This window comes from Mastigoproctus giganteus, chromosome 1 (genome assembly GCF_048544385.1).
Source record: "Mastigoproctus giganteus isolate SK-2022 chromosome 1, ASM4854438v1, whole genome shotgun sequence".
Lineage (NCBI taxonomy): Eukaryota > Metazoa > Arthropoda > Arachnida > Uropygi > Thelyphonidae > Mastigoproctus > Mastigoproctus giganteus.
In genome coordinates this window covers 264897048-264921284 of record NC_143575.1, presented here as the reverse complement: position 1 = coordinate 264921284, position 24237 = coordinate 264897048, and the positions used below count along the sequence as shown (strand labels likewise).

Below are 24237 nucleotides of genomic sequence, written 5' to 3'. Positions count from 1 at the left end.
TGTTCAGAATCTCCGAATATCTTTTACATAATTAAAAACTTACATATACCTGTATAAATGTAGAAATACAATATAACACAGACACAGATGATCTCAGATCCCTCTGTCGATGTTTATCTTAAACCAGTGGTAATCAATCTTTTAGATCGAAAGGCCACATCAGAGATTTTGTGAGACTCCATGGACCAGGGCTGATCCTAGAGTACACCGCACCCTAGTGAAAGGATTAATATTTGTTTCACCCAGTTTCCTTCCTGGGATTGAGGAGGAGGACTAACCCGTTTGTTGGGATTTGGGGCCTATTTCAATCTAGAACATGTACGTTGCACTCCTCTCCTCACCCCTTTAAGAACCCATTTTGGCAAGGTCGATTCTATAAAGGGGAAATGCGAATTTTTCGTGAGATAAGTCATGTCCAGCAAAATAGGCAAACCGACAAAGGTCGGATATAAGGGAATTTAGAACATACAATGAAACTGGAACTTCAGAAAAAATTTTCATTATTAGGAACTTGGTGATAGTAGAACACCACGGTGTACAACCACGGTTTTGAGGAACTGTACAGCGATTCCTTATTCAAGCGAATAAGGAATTACTTAATGTAAAATTTCATCATTAAAAAACTCGATTATAATGATAGTCCTGCCTCACCTCATTTTTGCTTAGAGCCCTTCCAACCCTGTCTTCTTATCTACAGAATCTAATTAAGAATACCTCTTTAACTGCACCTAAGATATTAACCGGTAAGCGGAAGTAACATTTGGAACGAACTGGTGGTTCACTTCGTTTTCTGATTTCTTCGAAACCCTCTAAGATTTTTCCTTACGTCCACGCAGGGGGTTGTTAGACGCCTACAGAAAATTTTCCGCTTCCTTGCTCTTTCACCATTGTTTGTCGAGTTTAATTAGGCACCCTATGAAGCGAAACGTGATATACAAAACAGCAAACAGGCCTAACAGACAAGACAGTGTCCTATTGCAGCTCATTTGCTGTTCTAAATCACAGCCAAGATAGACAGAACGACTACTCAGTGGGAGTTAGTATATTTGCAATTAATGTCAAACATCACTTACCTGTGTGTATCAGCCAACGTTTTACCACTAAACGGTCTATCAGGACTTTCACTTTCTCTCTCTCTTAGTTTGTCGAAGTTAATGAGCAGGTTTGTTTTAAAATTCGGCTTAAAACTGCGTCTGTATGACCCGTCCCACTATCATTGGTCGGACTGTCTTGGCTTGAACAATTATTTTAACATTCTCGGGAAAAAAACACAAAAATAGACTACTTTCCTGCACTTCCAGGCACTTACAAGCTTAATGAGACGTGGTAAACAGTCCCTCTTCCGTTCCCTTTATTTTTTGCATGCGGAAAAAATTGACAATCCTTTCTTCACGGTCAGTTAGATGTTGGTATCTGCAAGAGAGTGTAAGTTAATACAACCCGTTATTCCTGGTAGGCCATGAAAGGAAACGGAACACTACCCGTGTTAAACACCAGTTTCTTCCTGGTGAAAGTACATCACGTGTCTGAGTATCATTTGGTTTTGTAGCCCGAGGATGGATCTTACAGATGTACCGAAACGTTACTTATATAATTCAACTTACGATTTGAATCCTCTAGGACTTTAGATCTTTCCGAATTAAGAAATACTTATCTCAAAATAGAAATATTATGAATGCTATAGATTATGGAGTATGGCGTGTGGAAGTTTGGAACTTAATTTTACAAATGATCCACTCCCGTGCCTGGACCTCACTTCCTCTTTTAGTTTTGACACACTTCTATGCATTGGAGATTATGTAGGTTATGGATTAATTAATAGTAAACTGTTAAGTAATACAAACTTCAAATATTATGTATTGTGGTAAAAGATGTTAGCTTTACTGCACTACACTAATTAACAACAGAAGGCCTGATTTTAAAAATGGAGTTTTCACAATAGGGGTTTGATTTGCATCAGTACCCAACACACATAAATTTAATAGAAGCTAACTTCATCATCATCATCATCAGCCATTTTCAATCCACTGCAGGATGAAGGCCTCTCCAGCAACTTTCCAGTTCCTTCTGTTTTGAGCACTGGCCATCCATTTACTACTCAAAAACTCATGAATTTCATCTATCCATCTCCGCCTTTGTCTTCCAGGTTTTCTTCTAGCTCCTCTTGGGTACCATTCTGTTATTTTCTTAGTCCATCTGTCATCATGTCTTCGAGCTATGTGTCCTGCCCAAGACCATTTTAGTTCTTTAGTTTTGATAAGAATGTCCTTTACTTGAGTTTGCTGCCTAATCCATGTGTTTCTCTTCTTATCTAACAGTCTGATTCCCAATATAATTCGTTCCATTCTTCGCTGTGTAGTTCTTAGCTTCTCTTCCATTCTTTTGGTGAGTGCCCAAGTTTCACTTCCATAAGTCATGGTGGGGAGTATACATTGATTCATTATTTTACGTTTCAGACAAACTGGGATATTGCTCTTCAGTATGTGACTATATTTCCTGAATGCTATCCATCCAAAATTTATTCTTCTCTTGACTTCCAGCCATTTATCATTATTACAGCTAATAACTTGTCCCAGATAAGTATATGACTCCACCTTTTCAATTACTGCTCCTTCAATCATTATTTCCCTTTCCGTGGCATACTTGTTCATCATTACTTTTGTTTTAGCCATATTCATCTTTAGTCCAAAATCCTTACTAACTGTGCATAACTGATTAAGATTTTCCTCTAATTCTTTGGGATCGTGGCTTATGACCACAATGTCATCTGCAAATCGTAAATGGTTTAGGTACTCTCCGTTCACATTGACTCCTTTCTGCGACCAGTCTAATCTTCTGAAAGCTTCCTCAAGGGCAGCAGTAAACAGCTTCGGAGATATTGTGTCTCCTTGTCGAACTCCTTTCTCGATTTTAAATTTGCTACTGTCTTTGTCTAGTCTAATAAAGGATGTAGCACTCTCATATATTTTCTTCAAAATCATAATATATGGAGTATCTATGCCTTGTCTTTCCAGTGCCCGAAACATTGCCTTATGCTGTATGGAGTCAAATGCCTTTTCATAATCCACAAATGCCAGGCATAATGGTGTTTTATATTCATTTGCTTTCTCTATTAGCTGTGATATTACGTGAAGGTGATCCATAGTTGAGAATCCTGTCCTAAAGCCAGCTTGCTCTTTCGGTTGATTCTCATCAAGTATTCTTTCTAATCTGTTAGTAATGACCCTTGTGAACAACTTGTAGATATGGGATAACAAGCTAATTGGTCTATAATTTCCAATTTCTGATTTATCTCCTTTCTTATGCAGCAAAACTATGATTGCATTATTCCACTGCTTAGGCATCACACCTTTTCTAATGCACTTTGTGAAGAGCCTTGCCAGTTTTTGTGTTATGTCTCTTCCTCCCAATTTTAACAACTCTACAGTAACTTCATCTTCCCCCGGGGCTTTCCGATTCTTCATTTTCTTCAATGCATGTTCTACCTCATCAGGAAGAATATCGGGTATGTCGTATGTGTTGCTACTTTGCAATCCATCTTCCCCACTGCTGGTATCATTCCCTCGCTCCTTGTATAATTCTCTATAGTAGTCTTCTGCTATTTGAATTATGCCTTCTCTGCTGTTTATAAGTACACCATCGCTATTCTTCAGTTTCAGTATCATTTGTCTTTCTGTAATACTGCTCATGGCTGCTGATTTAAATCCTTTGTTTTCCCTTAATGCTTGTTCTACATTTCTTGTGTTAAATCTTCTTATGTCCTCTCTGAGTCTCTTTCTAATGGCTTTGCATAACTCAGTATATTCAATTTTCTCCCTGTCAGTGTTTTTCTTGCTCTTCATTTGTCGTCTTTGGTTCATCATGACAAGTGTTTCTTGACTAATTTTTTCTTCTTTGGATTTCTGTTTCCCTATAGGTTTCTTGGGCTTTATCACTTTCAGAAAGTTGTAATATTCCTCGTCGATATCTTGGTCCTGAGCAGTCTGCAGAAGCTCAAACTTGTTCTTAAGTTCCAGTACATACTGCTTTTTCTCCTCCTCTGCTATTTCAAAGACCTTTGTATTATTTACTCGAGTCAGTTTTTTCCTTTCCTTTCCTACATCTATATCAAGTGTACATCTTACCATTCTGTGATCACTTCCAACATTTACCTTATTCAGGACGGTAACATCATTCACAATATATCTTCTGTTAGTGAGGATGAAGTCGATTTCATTAGTTGTTAATCCATTTGGACTCTTCCATGTCCACTTTCTGTTCACCCTTTTCTTGAAAAAAGTGTTCATTACTGACATTCCTTGAGATTCTGCAAATTCCACAAGTCTTTCACCTCTTTTATTTCTTTCACCAATTCCAAAATTTCCTATAGTTCCTCTTTCTGCGCTGTTTTGCCTTTTTCCAACCTTAGCATTGAAGTCCCCCATAATAATAGTGTAGTGGGTTTTCTGCTCATCTAGAAGACTCAATTTCAGTGTACATTTCTTCAACCTCTTCATCATCATGGCTCGATGTTGGTGCATAAATCATTATAATCTTTAGCTTGTACCTCTTAGAAATCTTGAGTATTAGTCTTGACACCCTTGGTGATGTACTTTTGAATTCCAAAATGTTGTTTTTAAAATCTTTATGGACCAGAAACCCAACTCCACCTTCACTCCTTTCACTGTGTCCATTGGTGTACAACAGATTTCCACTTGATAAACTTATAAGTGATTCATTTCTTCTTCGTGTTTCAGCCAAACCGATGATATTCCAATTCACATTTTCTAATTCCTTTTCCAGCTCTAATATCCTGTCTTCACCGATGAGTGATCGTACGTTATAACAGGCCAAGTTCAATTTCCGTGCATGGCAGCCTGGTCGTACCCAGAGATTCTTAGCACCCTCTGCTTCCACTCTGATCCTCTCGCTGCCGTAAGAGGGAGAGTGAAAGCTGCTGGGGACTGAGGGCCATTTGTATTGTTGTGCTCTCATTGCTGGAGGGTTTGGTCTTTTCCTCTTCACGCTGACCAGGCGTCTTGAAGAGAACCACTCTACACGTTCGTTGCCACCTAAGTGACGTAACAGGGCTTACCATCGAGAAGGTGTGCATGAGTGGATTTTAGGGAGGCAGGCCAACCGGACTTCTCCTAAATCTTCTGTAATAGAGAGATATTGGATCCATCAGTGTTTTAGGCTGAGTGTCTGATAACACACAGGATACCTGTTCCCCTCTAAGTTCCCCTCTAAGAAGCTAACTTAGTGAATGATAATTTAAAATTGCGTAAAATATATTATAAAAAAAAAAACACAATTCATCTAAGTATCTGTTCAGTTGCCTGATATTGTAATGGTTTCGAGAGGTCCAAGTTCGAGTCTCATCTTATACCTGGGGAATTTCTTAATGCCTCTTCAATCGTGGCCCAGTTAACCGAGCTCGCGGAAAACATAAGATTTATACTCCTTTTTTTGTAGTTTAGTTTGAGGTTTAAAATACCCTAATATAAACCAATTTTTATTCAGAAAGGTAAAAAAATATTTTTTTTTCCCTAAATGACATTGATCTATCATACATTGTACTTTCCAGTTTCGCAATAAGTGTCTTACATACAGCATATTCCTATATAACCGCAAGGATGTTATTGTAGTACAATGCCAACGCAACTCGAGCCGAAGGTGGAAAATGTTAAAACAATGCTGCTTTTGGTGTAGAATGGACTAACCTACTGACCATGAGCGGTATTCCGAGTGGCCATCCAATCGTTGATAAAAATTATATATATCCAAAAACCAAAAATATATAAAAATGTACACCCAAATGCATTCCAAATAGTTCATGGTTAACGGGCGCCTCGGCTATGGACTCAGAACATTTGTTAATCTATTATTCATATCGAAACTGTTCTTGAATATGTTTGTTCACGATATTGACCTTGAGTTTTTAATCTACGAAGATAAAGTATTCTAAAAGTCTCAACCAGTAACGTACATTTTACTTTTATTTATAATGGATAAAAGTGTTTTTATGCGTATTTTTATTATTTGAGATATACGTGATCAACTCCATATTTTTTCTTAGCTATTCTTTGACTCTTGAAATTTGTATGCAGATTATATATATGGGCTGCTTAAAATTCAAGGTCTGTTCATTTACTAATTGCGAAGTTGATGCCATTAAAAGGGCTAAAAATTAAACTTTATAGATTAAACCAAGAATATTCCAAAAAAAATAAATGGATAAATATATTCTATTTGACTATATTTGTGCCTTTTTTCTTTTTCTTTTTTTTTTTTTAATTTTTGCAGTTTATCAGAGCAAGTAACATTGCAAAGTTTCTCATACCATTCTTAAGGCAGAGCTTAGCGAGACGCTTGATGTAAGACTAATGGATTAAATTTTAAGTAGCTGTAAATTCCTTCCTTCCTTTTACGTCCTGGTGATTGTAATCTCAAGGAAGAAGATTACCGAATTAGCTCGTAAATCTGGAATCTTACAGTAAAAAAAAGTTTGTTCAAAGAAACAATAAATGACCATTCTGCATTTCGTACTTCATAATTTTCATTATGAAAATCTATCAAACATTTCTGTTAAAATAAACAAATCAAACTTGGAGTTATTTGAAGGATGGAATTTAATTGAAAACCTCAACACCTGGACAATTCTCATGGGTACAATACTCACTGGGTACTGTGCACGTCTAGACAGTTGTATGGGTTGCCATAACAACGGATCATTGGGATATCTGGATAGCCACACGCAAGTGCTTGTGCTCTCACTTTATCAAGGGAGGAGAACTCCACATAAAAATCCTTGATCAAACATTAATCCGGTCTATTCGACGTTAATTCAGCGCGTGTTCAGGGTGTTTCTGACTTTATCTTCAAGCATTCAAGAAAACCTTGAATTAATTGCTAAAAATTTGTAGGTTTTTTGTTTGTAAATGATACCAGGGATTCATTTGAAGTGGAATAGAGCCTGAAATTTCCTTAAAGATTTCGAGTATTTCAAATTTCCTTTATAAATATTTTAGTTGCTAAAAATTTGAGGACTTTGGTTTTATAAATGATAGTAAAGATTCATTTTAAGTGGAACATAGGGGCTGAATTTTCTGTAAAGAATTCAAATATTTCAAATTTTCTTTATAAATATTTTACCAACTTTTAAATTTCATTTTTCTATTTTTATTTATCTTCCATTTCATCAAAATTATTTTACTCTTTTTTTTTCCATTTATAGTTACCTTTGTAAATACACTAATAACTGCTAGTTTTTTTGTTTTTTTTTTCAAAAAATCTCCACCATAGTTTAGACTTTTATCCCATAGAATTTTTAAATTTTTAGGCTTTCTTCGTACGCACTTTCCATACGTCAGTAGATTTCTGTTGGGGAGACATCCTCTGCTGTAAGAAATCTGAATAAAACTGAATTGTGGTGGATTGGACGCTCTCACCACTGTGAACGCCATATTGTCTCATTTGCTGGACATCATTCCCTATTCATACAGGACGACAAATATGCATTATTGTTCAGCTGAAGCATTGCTACAAATCCCTAAATTTACAGCCATGGCGACGCATAATTTAAATTCGACAATCGAAATCTTAACAACCCTTTAAGAAAAACGACTTTGGCGTTCCAGAAGTATATTTTAAGGAGTATTAGAATTTTTATAAGTGATCCTTGCGCCGTGGGAATGTGTATACTACCCACCCAGAGAGAATTTCTGTTAATCAAAGAAGTAAAAAAAAAAAAAAAAAAAAAAATTTTTTTCTGCTTTAGCTTTATTATGAAGTATTAATGGATGTTTATATGTTCACGAGTTTCCAGGGACTTTTCGTTAATAATTAAGCTGGTTAAACTAATGTTTTTTTTCCCCCCCAAAGTTTTGCAACGGATTAATTTTTAGTGATTATTGCCCCCTTAAATAAAACCGATTTTCTCATGATTGCTGGTCTTTAAATTTGCTTATTTAAAGTCTCTACAAATTTATAATTTTTAATAATAACTTATACTTTTACTTTAAAAGTACTTTATAATTTTACTGTATTTTTATTTCTTTTATTTTGCATTGCAATTCTTATTTTTTTTTTGTTTTGTTTTTGCTTAGTTAATATTTCTATTCCTAGTTTATAATTTTATATTCATTCTATTATTATTTTATTTTATTTTATTAGCATATCTTGATAACTAAACCTTTTTTTTATATTTTATATTATTACTTCTATTTTATTTTGATCCCTTTTCTTCACTTTTGAAATTTCATTTGCATATTTCAGTATAGTTAACTTATCTAGGTTACTACAGTATTATGATTATTATTATTATTATTATTATTATTATTGTTCGAGGAACTGCCTTACTTTTATTACCATTTTTATTTTTTAATTACAATTTTTACCATTGTTATTATTATTATTATTTTATAAAATTAAATAACTACCATTTCTTCCTTCCCTAACAGTCAAGAAAATGATAATATGCAGGATATTTCGAGGTTTGCTGGTTTCTATGCTATTTTTAATCTCGAACACAGTCTCCTATCGTCTTGAGTTGGATTCTCAGTGGGAAATATTCAAAGTAAAAAACAGTCATAACTTTTATTTATTAAACGCACCATCATCAAAACAAATAGATAAAAAGAGTAATTATTAAAAATCATAGAATAGAATTACTGACAATAAAATACGGAATACTATAAAGACAAGTATTTTATTTATTTATTTTATTTTTTTGTAATTCGGAGAAATTTCGATTATTAATAATATATTGTTCTACTTTGTATCAGTAGATGGCGCTACATACAGTTTTAAGCTGGTGTTATCTTTTATTATCGCATTCTTAAAAATAATTTATTATTGTAAACTTATTATTTATGCAACAATTAATTATATATCTTGACTAAACTAATGAGATAAACGTAGGTTTTAAAAATAATATTCACCAGTACTTTATACTTGCAAAAAATATTTTGTATAAATGAGATATCTTTTTTATTCGATTAGGAACAACATGACAAACAGTACACTACAGAAGAGGAACCAATTCGACGCCAGATTTGGGAAAATAATTTGGATATTATTTTCAAACATAATGAGGAATTTAGAAATGGATTGCACACGTTCACACTTCGAGAGAACAAATATGCAGACATGGTAAGAAATGCTTGTTTTTGTAGAAAAAGTCCAAATGACATTTCAAATTTGTAACTTCAAATATGCAAAATAATAATTTCAAAATTTAAAATAACTCAATTAGAAATCCAGTTGAAGTCCCTTCAATTAGATTTCTAATGCTTAACATCTAATTTAAGAAATGTATTGTTTAATTGCATATCTACCATCAGTGATATATTTTCCTCAACGTCATAGACAACAGAGGAATTCGTGGGTGTCATGAATGGCTTGAGGGAAGAAGAAGATTTTACGGATTTTCCATCACATCAAGGAACGCCGAAAATTACTACATATGTGGCGCCATCTGGCGTTACTATTGCAGATGAGTTTGATTGGAGAACAGAAGGATACGTTACAAAGGTCAAAGATCAAGTAAGTTCTAGTGACAAAAACATAGCTACTGCATTTACTCAATTATTTACTTAGAAAATATCTATAGTACCTTATCAAAAGCATCCGTACACCAACACGTTTCAAAAAACACGAATTTTAATGAATAAATTAATTCAAAATAAAACAATGTATAGTAAAAACATCTTCACATGTACAAGGTCATATATATGAAGTTATGTTTATGTTTACTTCATGCATGATAAACCTCAAGAAATTAATATAATTCTAAATAATTTGGAGAAACAAAATTATGTCCAGTCCCTGTCCCCGAGAGTGCTTGAATGAGCCATGTGAACTTCCTCGGGTTAATTTTTTAAGCGTGCCGCGGTATCCTCAAAAGGAGCTCGCCTTTTGAGGGATGTCTACTACCGGAAGAAACCCTACACTGTATTAAAATCTGATCTATAATACTTTGCGTCTTTTCTCTTAGGGTCCCAGTACTTTTAGTAACACAGTGTATAAAAATACGGTATAAATTAGGTAATTTCAGATAACAACAGATTTATTCAATTTTCAGAAAAAATGCGGTTCATGCTGGGCGTTTTCTGCTACTGGAACACTAGAAGGACAGCATAAAAGGAAAACCGGAAAGCTGATATCACTGAGTGAGCAGAATCTGATCGATTGTTCTCGGCAGGAAGGTAAGCTTAATCCGTATTGCATATATAACGCGCTTAAAGCTCTTAAAGAGGTTTTAAGTGAAGCATTGAAGAAAACATACCTGCTGTATACAGTTTACCTTGAAGCTTATTTCTCACGTCTGTGCCCTTTGAGAAGTCGAGATAGAGCTGCCTTGCTGCTCTATCCATCCATCTTGCTCTGAAGGACAGATGACGACCATCGAGACATCCTCCTGTCTCCCGATATTATTGCCTTAATCTTTGAATTACCATTCTTAACACGGTAATCGCCAGGCCACCTGAATTTGTGTTTATCTATCCATTATCCTACTAATTCACCGCTTTGAATCTTCCAAACATCAAATTGAACACTGAACTTCCAAAATATTAGAGAAAATGTAGATAATAAGGAGTTGAGTGATATAAGCTGTTTTTCCAATGGCAAAAGAATAATGGAAGCTATGCTGTTTTGCTTTTAGGTGATCTCATTGGTTGGCATAAATGATGGTGTTAATTTAGTTTTGGCATTAGGCACTTACAAATCGGGATGTCAAGTTGTTTTGGAACTGCAATGGAAAATTATAAATTAGTAACTTTGAGGATTCAAAGTACAAAGTTATTGTTGTAAAGAAGATACTGTGTCAAGGATACATGCTGTGTGCGTTTTGTATTTGTTCTAGATTATTTTGGGGATATAATTACATATTTTAAAATTTTCTTTTTCTTTTCTTTCAGTGCAATTCTATGTGATATAACACGCTAAAGTAGCGCACAGTATCTATAATTTATTTCTATTTTACTTTCATGGATGATCGAAGGAAACAGTGGATGTAAATCAGGGTCGGCGAGAAAATCCTTCAGCTACGTGATCAGAAACAAAGGGATTGATAGTGAAGAGTCCTATCGTTATGAAGCTAAAGTAATTCTGTTTTAAGTAATTTAATTTTTATAAATGTCTATAAGATCCTACTTAACGTTTATAATAACATCTTACTATTATTGGGTTATTTGTGACAATATTATATCCTAGGATGGTAAGTGTCGTTTTAAACCAGAGAATATTGGGGCTTCGTGCAAAGGTTGGGTGAACATTCCATACATGAATGAAACAGCTTTGATGTATGCTGTAGCATTAGAAGGACCGATATCTGTGTCCATAGATGCCAACCACATAAATTTCCACTTATACGAGTAAGTATCACACTAGAAGAATCCAAAATATTTATTCCATCTTAGGAATGTTTAATCTGATTAAATTTTCTCTTGTTTTTGCAGTAAAGGAATTTATTACGAAGAAAACTGCAGTATTAGCCATTTAGATCATGCTGTGTTAGCAATTGGATATGGGACTTTAAATTCAACTGATTATTGGCTCATTAAAAACAGGTAAATCAAAAGTTTCTACTTAAACTTCTTTATTAAATATTTGTCGACTGAATAGAGAATACCACTCTCTTGTGAGGTATATTAATACTTTTTTTTAAAAAAAAATTTCCAAATAGTTGGGGCACCAGCTGGGGAATGGATGGATACATGATGATGTCCAGGAATAAAAATAGCCAGTGTGGAATCGCTGTCCAAGCCACCTACCCTCTAATGTAAGAAGCCATTGAACTGAAGAAATTACAATAAAAAAATTAAATAAATTTGACTTTGACTTGCATATTTTTGAGATCATGTGCTGTAAGCATAAATGATAAAAATTGCATTATGTACATGAGATAGGATTGTCAATTAAACAGATTACTGTCAGAACCAAAAATATTTGTTTGCGGATTAGATAAGAATGTTAGCTCATGTCCATTTTATTCAGATAAAATAATCAGCAGTACGTCACACGCACTCATAGACGTTTTGAGAGCAAAGGTTATACTACAATCAAAACAAATTCAATTTGGAAAGGCGCGTGACAGTGTGTCCACACGAATCCAAAAATGAAACCAGAAGATGAAGAATCTATAGACTGTATAGGCGGTTGCCTATATAGTCTATAGATTCGTTTTAGTACACCGCGCCAATGTAATATTCTTTCCCGATCGATTTTTGCAGTTCCTTATCAAGTGTTTGATTTTTGTTTAAACGATTTTCAAACTCAGTCCATTTCCTTTGTGACTCTATGTGTTTCGTTGAAAATTCATGTTCTCTTATCAGTGTAGAAAGGTTCGTCCAGTCTTTAAATCCAATACTTGAAAATTTGTTTTTTTGAATCAGAAAACAACTTGCAACGGGAGCAAAAAACACAGTCAAGATTTTTAGAATAAACCAGCCAACGACGGTCGATTAATTCACCATTTAAAAGTTTCCGAGTGTAGTATGACACAGAAAAGTGCCTATTATTCTCATCCAGAGGAAAATCAAAGTTAATAATCCTATTTGGACCTTTATCAATCACAAAGACTAGTTGACTATTATTCAGAGGTACTGGCCACATACCAATTTCACTCCAGTCAAGTGCACATGATTCTGATTTTTCAAACTGAGTTTCTGTTAAGGATGTAGATGGAACTAATGTCATTACTGGTGGTTTTGTAAGTGGAGTTGTTTTCAAGCGTTCTTCAAATCGTGAAGCTTCAAAAATGTTTTTTCGGATCCAATATCTTCTGTTGTTGCGGGCAAATACTTCAAAATAGCGCCTTTTTGTGTTGAAATCAATGTTTCCTGCAACATTTTTCTCTTTCGTTTCTGTGCACCTGATTCAAACTTTCTTCCTCCGATGTAAGACATTTAAGGGTGTGTTAAATCAAATCAATTAAAGGAATCCTGCAAAGAAAGCATGTTTAATCTAATCCTCTCTAATCTGCAAAGAAAGCATGTTTAATCTAATCCTCTCTAATCTGCAAAGAAAGCATGTTTAATCTAATCCTCTGTAATCTGCAAAGAAAGCATGTTTAATCTAATCAGAGATCCTCTCTCTCTATACCTACGGTCACCATTTTTGTGAATTTAGAAAGGAGGCAGTAAAATAAACGAGGGAATGTGAGAGAAAATAAACGTTAGGATTTTTGTGAAAAGAAAGTGTGGCAGAGTTAACAGTAATTCCATTCATCCGAGCACTGTTATTACTCGGTTATCATTATTTAACCCAAGAACTTGCATTTGCCCCTGTGACTGGAAGCCCCCTTGAATTGGAGGCCCTAGGCAGCAGCCTAGCTGGACTCAAAGTTCAAGTTCAAAGTATTTTATTATTTTTTTTTGGCGGGCTCCAGGGTTTCCCCTATTCGCCGCTGAAAGTAATCTATACATTGTGCACAATTTATAATGATTAATTATACATGAAAAGTACAATGATTAATTATACATGAAAAGACTATTTACAGTGATGGTACATAAAAGACTATATACAATGATGGTACATAAAAAGACTATATACAAACTATATACCTGGCCATAAGCCTAGCTGGACTATGCTAAAAGCCAGGCCTGGTATTAAAATCATACAAATCATCCAGCTCACTGCCAGAGTTTAACTCACCTCTGGCATTCCCCTCGCTGAATAACTCCTCATGTGTGGCTGTCGATGCAAAATACTCATTTAGTTTGTTAGCCACCTGAACAGGATCATCAATAGTAGAACCATCAATATCCAGTGGACCAATCTGATTCATCCCTTTCCTTCTAGAGTTTACATAGTTAAAGAATCCTTTGTTGTTTTTCTTTGCATCCTTTGCCAAGGATTTCTCATAATCTGCCTTTGCCTGCCTAATCTCCTTTGTGACTTGGTTACAGACCAGCTTATATCTATCATAGGCTTCCATGTCCCCATTAATTTATATGTATCCCATGCATTTTTCTTCTCTGCCACATGTCTCATTAGTTCATCCGACATCCATTTAGGCCTAAACCTTGAACAATATTTCTTAGTTGGTAAGTAAAGCCTAGTAGCTTCCAAGATAAGTTCTTTGAATGCTTACCATTTTGAATTTGCTGTTGGTAACATCATCAGTTGGTTCCACTGTATAGAATTTAAATACTGTCTCAGTCCATCGTAGTCGCCTTTACGAAAGCAATAACCCTTCCCTTTACCCCTAATGGTAGTTACCTCTTTGAGTAAATCCCACTTCAGCACACGGTGATCACTGCCACCTAGTGGTTCCTTTATCTGTAGATTCTTAATGCATGAAGAATCACTACTGATAATCAAATCAAGAGTATTACTCCCTCTAGTTGCCTCCCGCGAACATGCTGCTCTAGAAAACAATCATCCAATAAATCCACAAAAGCATTGCTAGTGTGTGAGTGACCAACCCACAAATTCCAGTCAATATCTGGGAAATTAAAATCCCCCATTATAAGACTCTCTGATTTACTGGCCCACTCTATTTCCCTGTACAGTTTCTTCTCATACTTATCAGAGTCATTAGGCCTATAGCACACTCCTACTCTCAATTTTGATCTCCCAATGCTTATGTCACACCAAACTGATTCGACACTGCACTGTCCAGCGATGTCGACTGGCTTCACTTCCTTGGATTTTTTATGTGTTTCTTAACTAATAGCATAACCCCTCCTCCCTTCCTATCTTGTCTATCCTTCCTGTACATATTGTACTCCCCAAATTCCAGTTCTGCATTCCTCATATCTGTGTGACACCACGTCTCTGAAATCGCAACAATATCTGCCTTTGATGTTTTGAGCAATACCCCAAATTCATCAAATTTATTTTCCAAACTCCCAGCATTGATGTACACGCAAGTATACATGCATCTGTTCCAATTCTTAGCTACCCTAACACAACCCATGTGCTTACTTGTACCGCAATGACTCCCAGCAGTCTCTGAAATATCCTGCATCTTATTTTCCAGGCTTCTGCTCATTCCAATAGAAGCAGTGCAAGAATCACTTTACCTCTGTCAGTGGCTACTGTTAATCTATTAGTCCTTGTATCACCCCAAGCTAGCAGTCTTCCGACCCCCCTAACACTGCGTCGATAGCATCAGCAAATATTCTTGCACCCTTTCTATTAGGTGTACCCCATCCCTGTAGAAGCAGTCTCTCCTGTTAACAAGTACAGACCAGACTGAAAAAAAATTCAACCCCTTGAGCCTTGCACAATCTTTCCAGGGCCGAATTGATCGAAAAGGCTCTCATAAGATACTCCCTCCTATCGTGTCTGGCCAGAGTTGCAGACACTTTCAAATTCAACCATAATTCACGGCTCTTTTTCAACTGTGACCTGTAGTTGTTAATTAATTTTGCCTGTCTCCTACTCTTAATATCATTAGTGCCAACGTGTACAACAATATCACCCTTTCTGCCCTTAAAAGATTATATCTGCTCTACAACGTCATCAACTTTTGCCCCTGGCAGACATACCCTGGTCCTGTTCCAATAGGTATTCCATGGGTTCAAATCATGACCAAAGGATGTGTACCAAACTGCCATTAAAGAGTTAACATTTCCAAAGTGTTAAGCAATGCATGGGATTATTCAAAATGTTAAAGAATGCGTCGCCGTTCATGGTTCTCACACAAATTGCTATTGTTAGCATAAATTGCTCTTTTATAAGGGAAATAGCACTTGGTTTATAAAAGCAAGTTGAAAAGAAAAAAAGCTTTCTTCTTCTTCTTCAACTTGAAACAGTTGAAGAAGAAAGGGATGTCGGAATTACGATACGGGCAGATATAAAGTTCTCTAAGCAATGAAAACAGGAGGCCAGGAAAACCCAGGATGTCCTATCGATGATTTATTGAACAATATCCTGTAGAGAAAGGGAAGTCATAATTCCACCGTATAAGACAATTGTAAGATTGCATATGGAATACTGTGTCAGGTATGGAGACCTCATCTGGAAAAAAGATGTTGAACTTCTTGAAAAGGTCCAAAGATGGACAGCTCGCTTGGTGAAATTGACAAAACAGCGATCTTAGGTGTAAAGGCTTCGATTATGTGGGCAACAGAGTTTGGCAACCGGGCACCTTAGAATGGACCTAAATATGATTTATAAGGTTGTGAGAGAAGTTATAAAATGACTGAAAGTGGAAATTTCGCCGTTTTAAAGAATTTCAGAAGTAGATTGAAATTCAAATTACAGAGAATCGTCACTCCATTGATTACCATATTTCCATGACCAATTACAGTGTTCGTTGCATTATGCAAAGAGAAACAGCTGATTGCGGTTGGCGATGTTTGGTTTATGCTTCGCCACTCTCCCCTGAAAACCTGGACTGTGGATCTCCGATGGGAAGGATTCATGCAGACTTCAACGCCTGTTAACGCTTTGCGCTCATTTTTGATGTTCAGAATTGATATCTGACGAGATTTTCACTTCCGAGTACCGAATCGCGGTCAACTTTTGGATGATGTAGGCTATCAGCATTTGCACGAATCGATTTATGACATCTGACAATGAGACTCCTCTTGAAATCAATCACTCATACCTCTTCTATATGCACCAATATGAGTAAGTAAGTAAGACCAAATGGACTATGAAAACAGGACTGTCCAGATATTTTTTTTCAGATAGTATAATTTCTCATGTAAATTCCCTTAGTGTTTGTACAATCCTGTTATGACTTGACCAAACAGAAACAAAAAATAAAGTAAACAAATTCTACTCCATTTCTCGTCATATGAATAAGCACGCATTGCTCTTGCAAACAGAGAAATTGTGGAAAAATAAAGAATTCAGGACCAAGAGATCATAAGGCACTTTTCTACAGGTCTATTGACGTCCAAAGACACATCACCTGAACTTTGATTTCGTTAGAAACCTTATGGATCCTAAAAGATATAGAGAAAATGAATGGCAGACATTATTAGTCAAGGGCTCTGCCTCATGGGAAGTACAATAACACTTGATATCTTCAGATAGAAAAGATTATTATCTCTTCACATAAGTCCTAATCTGTCATCACGAGTTCTTGCAGCACGTGAATTCTGGTTAAATTAACAATATCTTCTCTATCTGAACTTATCACTATTGCAGTAACTCTCTCTTTCATGTGACCCGATGCACGCGATTCTTTAGAAGGTCAATTCGTATAAGAAGGGTTGCATACAGCGGGTTGGTACCACATTTCGTTTACACTGCTGTGAATCCTTGGGCTCCTCTGCGTAAATAAGATAACGTCTAAAAAGGTAAGTTAAGTAAATTATTTTGGACTGTACTCGCTGAAATCCTTTATCCCTCATTCCATCTTAAAATATTTGGGCTAGAATGAAGAATAAAGGATTTTGTCTAAACCTTTTTCTATAAAAGTGCTAAGGGTGCTGAAGATAAGAATATTGCTCGCATTCAAGTTCGCAACGGTTGTTGTAAAAAAGTTAATAATCGATTCATTATTTCAAAAATCAAATCAGAATTTAAAAAAATCATAAAATAATTTGAAATATCGTAAAATATTGTCTTTGCTTTTTTGGAAGGGAAACGTATATATACGTACGTACTCCACAGGACCTGCACACGTAAAAGATGTGTCTATGTGTCTTTTCATTACATTTGAAAATACGTTTATGTATCTTTACCATTCTAGAATCTATTTCTTTATCAGTACTATTTTTATTTGGGTCAGAATCGATCTGAAATTACTTTCATAGTCGATAACATTTTTAAAGTTGGATTATATTAATGATCCAAAGGTATTCAGATGTCCGAACATTTGGAGCAAATTTTATATATTCCATTTAATGATTGTCCACTAAATAATTAGAAACTAATCAATATCTTTAGTATTTTATGTAGGTTGTATGTTCAATTAACCTGCTGAAAAGTAGAATTTAAACGCCTCCGTAGCCGAGTGGTCAAGAGCTCGAGTGCAGTAGCACACGCTCTTTGAGTAGACTGGAGTTTAAGCCCTTGACTGCTAAATATGGTCGATCTGCCAACCTGCACTGAACCAGCGTGGCTGATTATGGTCTATTTTCCTCAGTGAATTGTTGAGGAGGCTTCCATCCTGCAGTGGGTTGATAATGGCTGTAGTTTACTTTACTTATATTTTAAGGGTTAAAATAAACAAGTGGTGACAAGGCTTCTGTTCAAATATTACGAGTTGTAATATTTGGTTAAAGTGTTAATGAATTTAGAAGAAAATGGGTTATTTTAGAAATCTTAGACTGATTTAAGTTACTCATTGATTTTTCTTTTAATCTATTCCTCATACAGATTGCAAGATGGCTTCTTTGAAATTGCTGCTTGCCTTAAGTTTCGTATGTTATGTTCAATGTTTCACCACGCATTTAAACCAGCATTGGGAAACTTACAAGGTAGGACACAACTTTTCGAGGATTCTAGTTTGCACTTGACCATTTTACCAATACATTTTGAATCCATAACGTTAGAAATATTTTCAGATAAAAATTTTGTTTCACTGTAAAATAGTTATATATGTTTTTTTTCAGGCCGTATATAACAAGGTTTACCAGCAGAAGGAGGAGTTTGTGCGTCGCGTGATTTGGGAGCATCAAGTGAACAAAATCATTAACCACAATCTTGAAGCTGATCTTGGAATTCATAGCTACCGTCTTGGCCTCAATGAATTCTCTGACAAGGTAAGTGTAACAGATCGTAGAGTTTAAGGGAAACGCTTAGAATTAAAAATTTATTAATGTCTCAAAGGTCAATAGAGCCCAAGAAATATCTCAATCCACTGTAGTTCCCTTTTGAAATTTAGCCCTTCACCTTTTCTTTGGCTCTGAGAATTTCTTTGGACAAGGTACATTTTATGATATTGCTAATCGGGTGTATCCCTAGTAACAATTATAATTGTCGCATTAGTGGAGCTATCCTGGGGTATGCTGAGAACCATTTCTAGTTGGAACCACAATAGCGTTTAAATTAAGATTTAAATTAGAAAAAAAGAAGAAAAAAAGTAGGCCCTGATGAGTACCTTTAAAAACGTCCCACTTAAAAATTAATGGTCGTTGTTATATACGAATATATTATGTGCGTATTTAATGGTCGATTTGCCTGTTTGCTGGATAAAACTCATTCTACCTTCGTTTGAGAGCAACTAACTCAGCCACGTTGGCAAAAAAATCTCATAAAAACCTTCTCGTCTCATTGATGGGATTCGAACCAAAGTTTTTCCTAGCCGGTGTAGAAAAGGGGGTAATTATACCACCTGTACTACTGGCGTGGGATTTAAAAGTTAAATAAAATTATAATAAGACTAAAGTCTAGTTCTTTTATCTACTGTCAAGCTAAACACTTGTTGTGAATATCATCACTATACAATATAAGAAATTCTGATTGATTTTTCTAGACTTCCGAAGAGTTCACCAACACCATGAATGGCTACAAAACGAAGTCAGACAGAACGAAGACAGGAAGTTCGTTCATCCCACTGTCCAACGTCAAAATCCCTGATGAAGTTGACTGGAGGGATAAAGGTTACGTAACTCCTATAAAAAATCAGGTAGGTGGTGTCGGTCCAATTTTTAAGGTCTTGTTGTTTTTTTCTCTTCCGAAATTGATAAGTAAGCATGGATGACAAATGAACTTTGTGTTATAGGAACAATGTGGGTCATGCTGGGCATTTTCAACCACCGGGTCTCTGGAAGGACAGCACTTTAAGAAGACAGGAAAACTGGTGTCCTTGAGTGAGCAGAACCTTGTTGATTGCTCAGGAGCTGAAGGTAATTATTTTTTGAACCGTGAAATAAGGGATCGGTGTTTAATAGTGGTAAAATAGTTACTACTGTTTTATAACTGTACCCATATTGTTCATTGAATATGAATGCTAACAGAATATTTCCTATTGCTGACAATGAATACCTATACTCAGTGATCTCTGAATTATGACCACCCATCAGTAGTGGACAATATCACAAAGCTTACAGTATAAAAAGCCGAACGCTATAGCAGTGGTACTTAACATCTGGTCTTGCAAGTCAACGTCATAAGTTAGGAGTTATGAGAAGTAGTAAAAATATCACGGAGTTTCAAAAGGGCATGATTGTGGGAACTCGTGCATCTGGTGCTTCCATATTGGAAACGGCCCGGCTTGTCGGTTAATCACAGCCCACTGTGGCTACGGTCATAAAAGAATGGTGTCGAACGAGTCAAACCACCTTACGCTTACAGAACTGTAAAGGATTACACAAGGTGAATGATCCTGGTGAGTGAGGGGTGCAACACGTTGTACGGGCTCAACGGAAGGTCACTGTGCTACAATTGACATCGCAATACAATATGGTGAATGCAAGAACAATATCCCAAATGACGATGCGCCGCACACTCAGACGTATGAGGTTCAACAGCAGACGACCCAAGAGACACACACCTCGCCACTGATCGTCTTCGACGGCGAATGTGTTTCAACAACACGCTGATTGGACATAAAAAATTCTCACCAGTCCAAATACTTGGTGAAACACGCCGATGGATCTTTGTGTTTGGCGCAATCAACTCGAGTCCTGCCCATCATGCGTGGTGACCACTGTCCAGGCATATGGTTATTATGGGGCATGTTTTTCTGGCAAGAACTAGGACCCCTGGTGCATATAACGTTTCACTGGTAAGGTCTACCGGCAACTCTTAATCTGGGAAATTATGGGTGCAGGATTTTTGTGGCACCCACTGCTGTAACACTACATCCAGTGGGTACAGGATTTCACATTTTAGGGAAGACTGTGATTATGGGTGAATAGCGGTGTAGTTCTACCACGATTCGCAATTAGTTGTGTACTACCTCCCCTCATAGTGGAGACGGGCGTGTGTTCACGCAATCGTCATGTATCTCGACACTGTGGGGATAGTCTTGCTGGCAGCATGGCTACAGATACCTAAGGACGTCTGCAGACAAATAGTGGAGTCAATGTCCAGGCGAATAGCGGCTGTTATTTGTGCGAACGGTTTTCCAATACTGCATTGTGTAGGTGGTTATAATTCAGTGATCACTCAGTGTATTTCGCTGATGGAATATTATGTAATAATTAACAAATGTTTTATTTTTTTAATTTGCGTTTCTAGGTAACGAAGGATGCGAAGGTGGTCTTATGGATAATGCTTTCAATTACATCAAGAAAAATAAAGGAATTGATACCGAGAAGTCCTATCCATATACCGCTAAGGTAAGCTCATAAACAGTGTATCTTGTATACCGCTAAGAAATTTGTACTTCTACGTGTCGAGAGCATCTTCACGCTCGATTCCTCAGATAGAAAGTAATTGAACACAGAAATAGATAATGTAATATTCAATGCAAAAAATAAATAAATAAAGCAATTCATCATATGAGTCTATACATGGTTTTTCAAATTCCTGGCTTTCATAATTAAAGTTGCTCTGTCTCTTCTAATTTTGGTTGAATTGTTGATTTTTTCAGGATGGAACTTGCCAGTTCAAGAAGCAGAATGTTGGTGCCACATGCACTGGACATGTTGATATTCCCAGTGGGGATGAAGATGCCCTCAAGACGGCTGTAGCTAATATTGGACCAATATCTGTAGCCATTGATGCAGGCCACGATAGCTTCCAGAACTACAAGTATGTATTCTCTCTGTGCATGGATCTAATTTTAAACATAATTATTTATTTATATATCACAGAAAACGAATCATGAAATTAGCGACATCTATTGATATATAAGCGAACTTGGATTTACGTCACTGATAATTTTATTAACTTATTTTTAAATACTTTTAAACCATTTAATTTTTATTTTCTGTTGTACAGGAGTGGTATTTATGATGAACCAGAATGCAGTACTTTCTTCTTGGACCATGGTGTTCTGGTAGTTGGTTATGGTACCGAAAACGGACAAGATTACTGGTTGGTCAAGAACAGGTGAGTCAAAATATTGATACAGAATTTTAATTTCGATAAAAGCAAATTTTTCTTTTTATCATATTCATCAATAATTTTATTAAGTAATAAAAATTAATTAATTCTTAAATTTATTTTCTTATTATACTCAAATTTAATGAATTATAATTATTAAAATTATCAATATTCAAATAATTATCAAATAAGAAAAGTGAAAAAATCTTTTTATTGCGAATATACAGTAGTTTAACATTTTAACAATAGATGGTGCTGCTGCACAATATGTCAAATGTGATTTGCAAATAAAAATCAGACTTCTTTAATAAAAATTATAATTATTATTTTATCTATTAATTATTTTTATTCTTTTTTTTTTTAGCTGGGGCACAACATGGGGAATCAACGGGTACATTAAGATGTCCAGGAACAAAAATAACCAGTGCGGTATTGCTACTGATGCTAGTTATCCTCTTGTATAGATCATCGACCAATTCGTGACGTCCCTGACCAAATCAAAAAAGATTTGTTACCAAATACCACTGAAATGTTTTAAAAATAAAATGTAAATGACTGTTGTGTAATTTTGTAAAGAAATAAATGCACCTTTTTTATTTTCTTAAAAGCTTTTGATTTTCTTATTGCACGAAATTTCAACTAATCAGTTATCCACACTGATTTTTATCCCTATTGAATAATGGGGATGAAATTTAGCTACATGTTTAGAAAGTATGCACTGAAAGTACAAAGGATCCTCAACTTTGAAAGTGGGAGTCTGGTTTGATGCCCAACTTGAAAAAAAATTTTTTTTTTTAATTAAACTTTGTAGATTAATTGCAATTTCAGATCATAACAAAATTAAGGGTGGGGAGGCAATACGATTGAGTTATATTTCAAGGGTAGAGTTTTATTAATCCGACCTGGTTCTGTTAATCCTAGTTGGTGTAATGTTTTCAGTTCTGCGCCTTTTTGTCTGATGATGATATTAGGCAGTATTGTAAGATTTTACTCAATGGGCAGTTGGCTTCAAAAAGTGGTTTCCGGATTTAACTGGAGAGTAGATTTGGACATGTTTGGTTGGCCTATCTTACTAGTTAGAATGTCTTTCTCTCGTTAATTTTGCTGATGTGACTTTGCCACATCGGTGTAATATTCCTTACCAAAATTCCTCATCAAAATGTGGAAGTTAATTTTTGTAATGGTTTGCCTTTTGAATATTAAACGCACAAAATCACTAAGGGGTTCAAAATCTCAAAGCTCTCCTTGGAGTTCTAACTGTTTTAAATGTGCCACTGACTTTTGTCCAGATTTAATCATGTTATACGATATTTCAGCAAACTTTCAAAGCATCAGATCCAGACATGGAGAGAAGATCATCTAAAAGTATAGATTTCTATAAATCCATTATATTTAACATCACCATAACATTGATAGTGATATATTTTCTTAATCTGCTGATGTGTGATTTTCATATATACTTACTGGCCAAATAATTAGAAACATTTTGCAATTGGCATCAACAGATAATTAAACGGGATCCAAATGTAAGTTGTCACATGGTATCAGATAAATACCGTACTCTTTTTTGGAGTTTCTTACTTAATCCAGTCTTGAAGAAAACAGATGATTTTTCTGATTTCCAGAAAGGCGTTAATGCTCAAGCACGTTTATCAGGAGCGACAATTGAGTAAACAAAAGAAATTGCTGGTGTATCGAAAACGACCATCTGAAAAGTATACGATGAGTGGAAGACGAAATAAGAATGTAATCCAAGGAGATCGCTGGAATTTAAAGCGAACTTTGTGTCAAAATAGGCCACTAGCTGAAAAATCCAATTTAGGCAAAGAAGACATTTCAAACTGAACTGTAGGCAGGAGTTGAACAATCTGTGATTTGATAGTCGTGTCTACAAAAGATACTTTTTTCTGTAAAATATTGAAAGATGCGACTGGAGTAGTGTCAACAACGTCAAGACTAGACTGTGGAAGAGTGGAAACCGTGTGGTGTGACGAGTCTCGATTTAGAATATTTTGAACCTACGGTACAGTGAAGGCGTGCCATGAACCTCATGAACCATGCATCCTGTCTGGTCCCTGTCCACCACACGAGTGCTGAAGGTGGTATTATGGCATGTCGGTATATTCTGTTGGTACGCAGTGGGTTCGCTCGGAAGTGTTTACTTCTAGTGAATACCTTTCTGTCGTATCGGACTTAATTCACCCTACAATGCTTCATTTTCATCCGGACAATGTTTGATAAATTTTCCATTTTATCAACGATCGCCAATATAGATTAAATCACTATCGATCCACTGGTAACGTTCTGGCTTATGTAACCCATTTATGAACAAATTCAATGGAAAAGTTTGGT

General features: G+C 35.7%; 2 protein-coding genes across 2 annotated transcripts; both read left to right on the top strand.

Moving 5' to 3' along the window:
* The first annotated feature begins 1694 nt into the window (after positions 1 to 1694).
* Positions 1695 to 11768, top strand: LOC150091900 (digestive cysteine proteinase 2-like). Its single transcript, XM_090370122.1, has 8 exons — positions 1695 to 1799; positions 8983 to 9132; positions 9349 to 9525; positions 10064 to 10187; positions 10985 to 11085; positions 11197 to 11357; positions 11442 to 11552; positions 11669 to 11768. The coding sequence occupies exons 1-8, from the start codon at positions 1695 to 1697 to the stop codon at positions 11766 to 11768; spliced, it is 1029 nt and encodes a 342-aa protein (XP_090226248.1).
* A 6507-nt stretch (positions 11769 to 18275) lies between these two features.
* LOC150091899 (cathepsin L-like peptidase) lies at positions 18276 to 22372 on the top strand. The gene is made up of 8 exons (XM_090370118.1): positions 18276 to 18368; positions 18504 to 18653; positions 19367 to 19519; positions 19616 to 19739; positions 21076 to 21176; positions 21431 to 21591; positions 21781 to 21891; positions 22250 to 22372. The coding sequence occupies exons 1-8, from the start codon at positions 18276 to 18278 to the stop codon at positions 22347 to 22349; spliced, it is 993 nt and encodes a 330-aa protein (XP_090226244.1). The 3' UTR covers positions 22350 to 22372.
* Positions 22373 to 24237: the final 1865 nt, after the last annotated feature.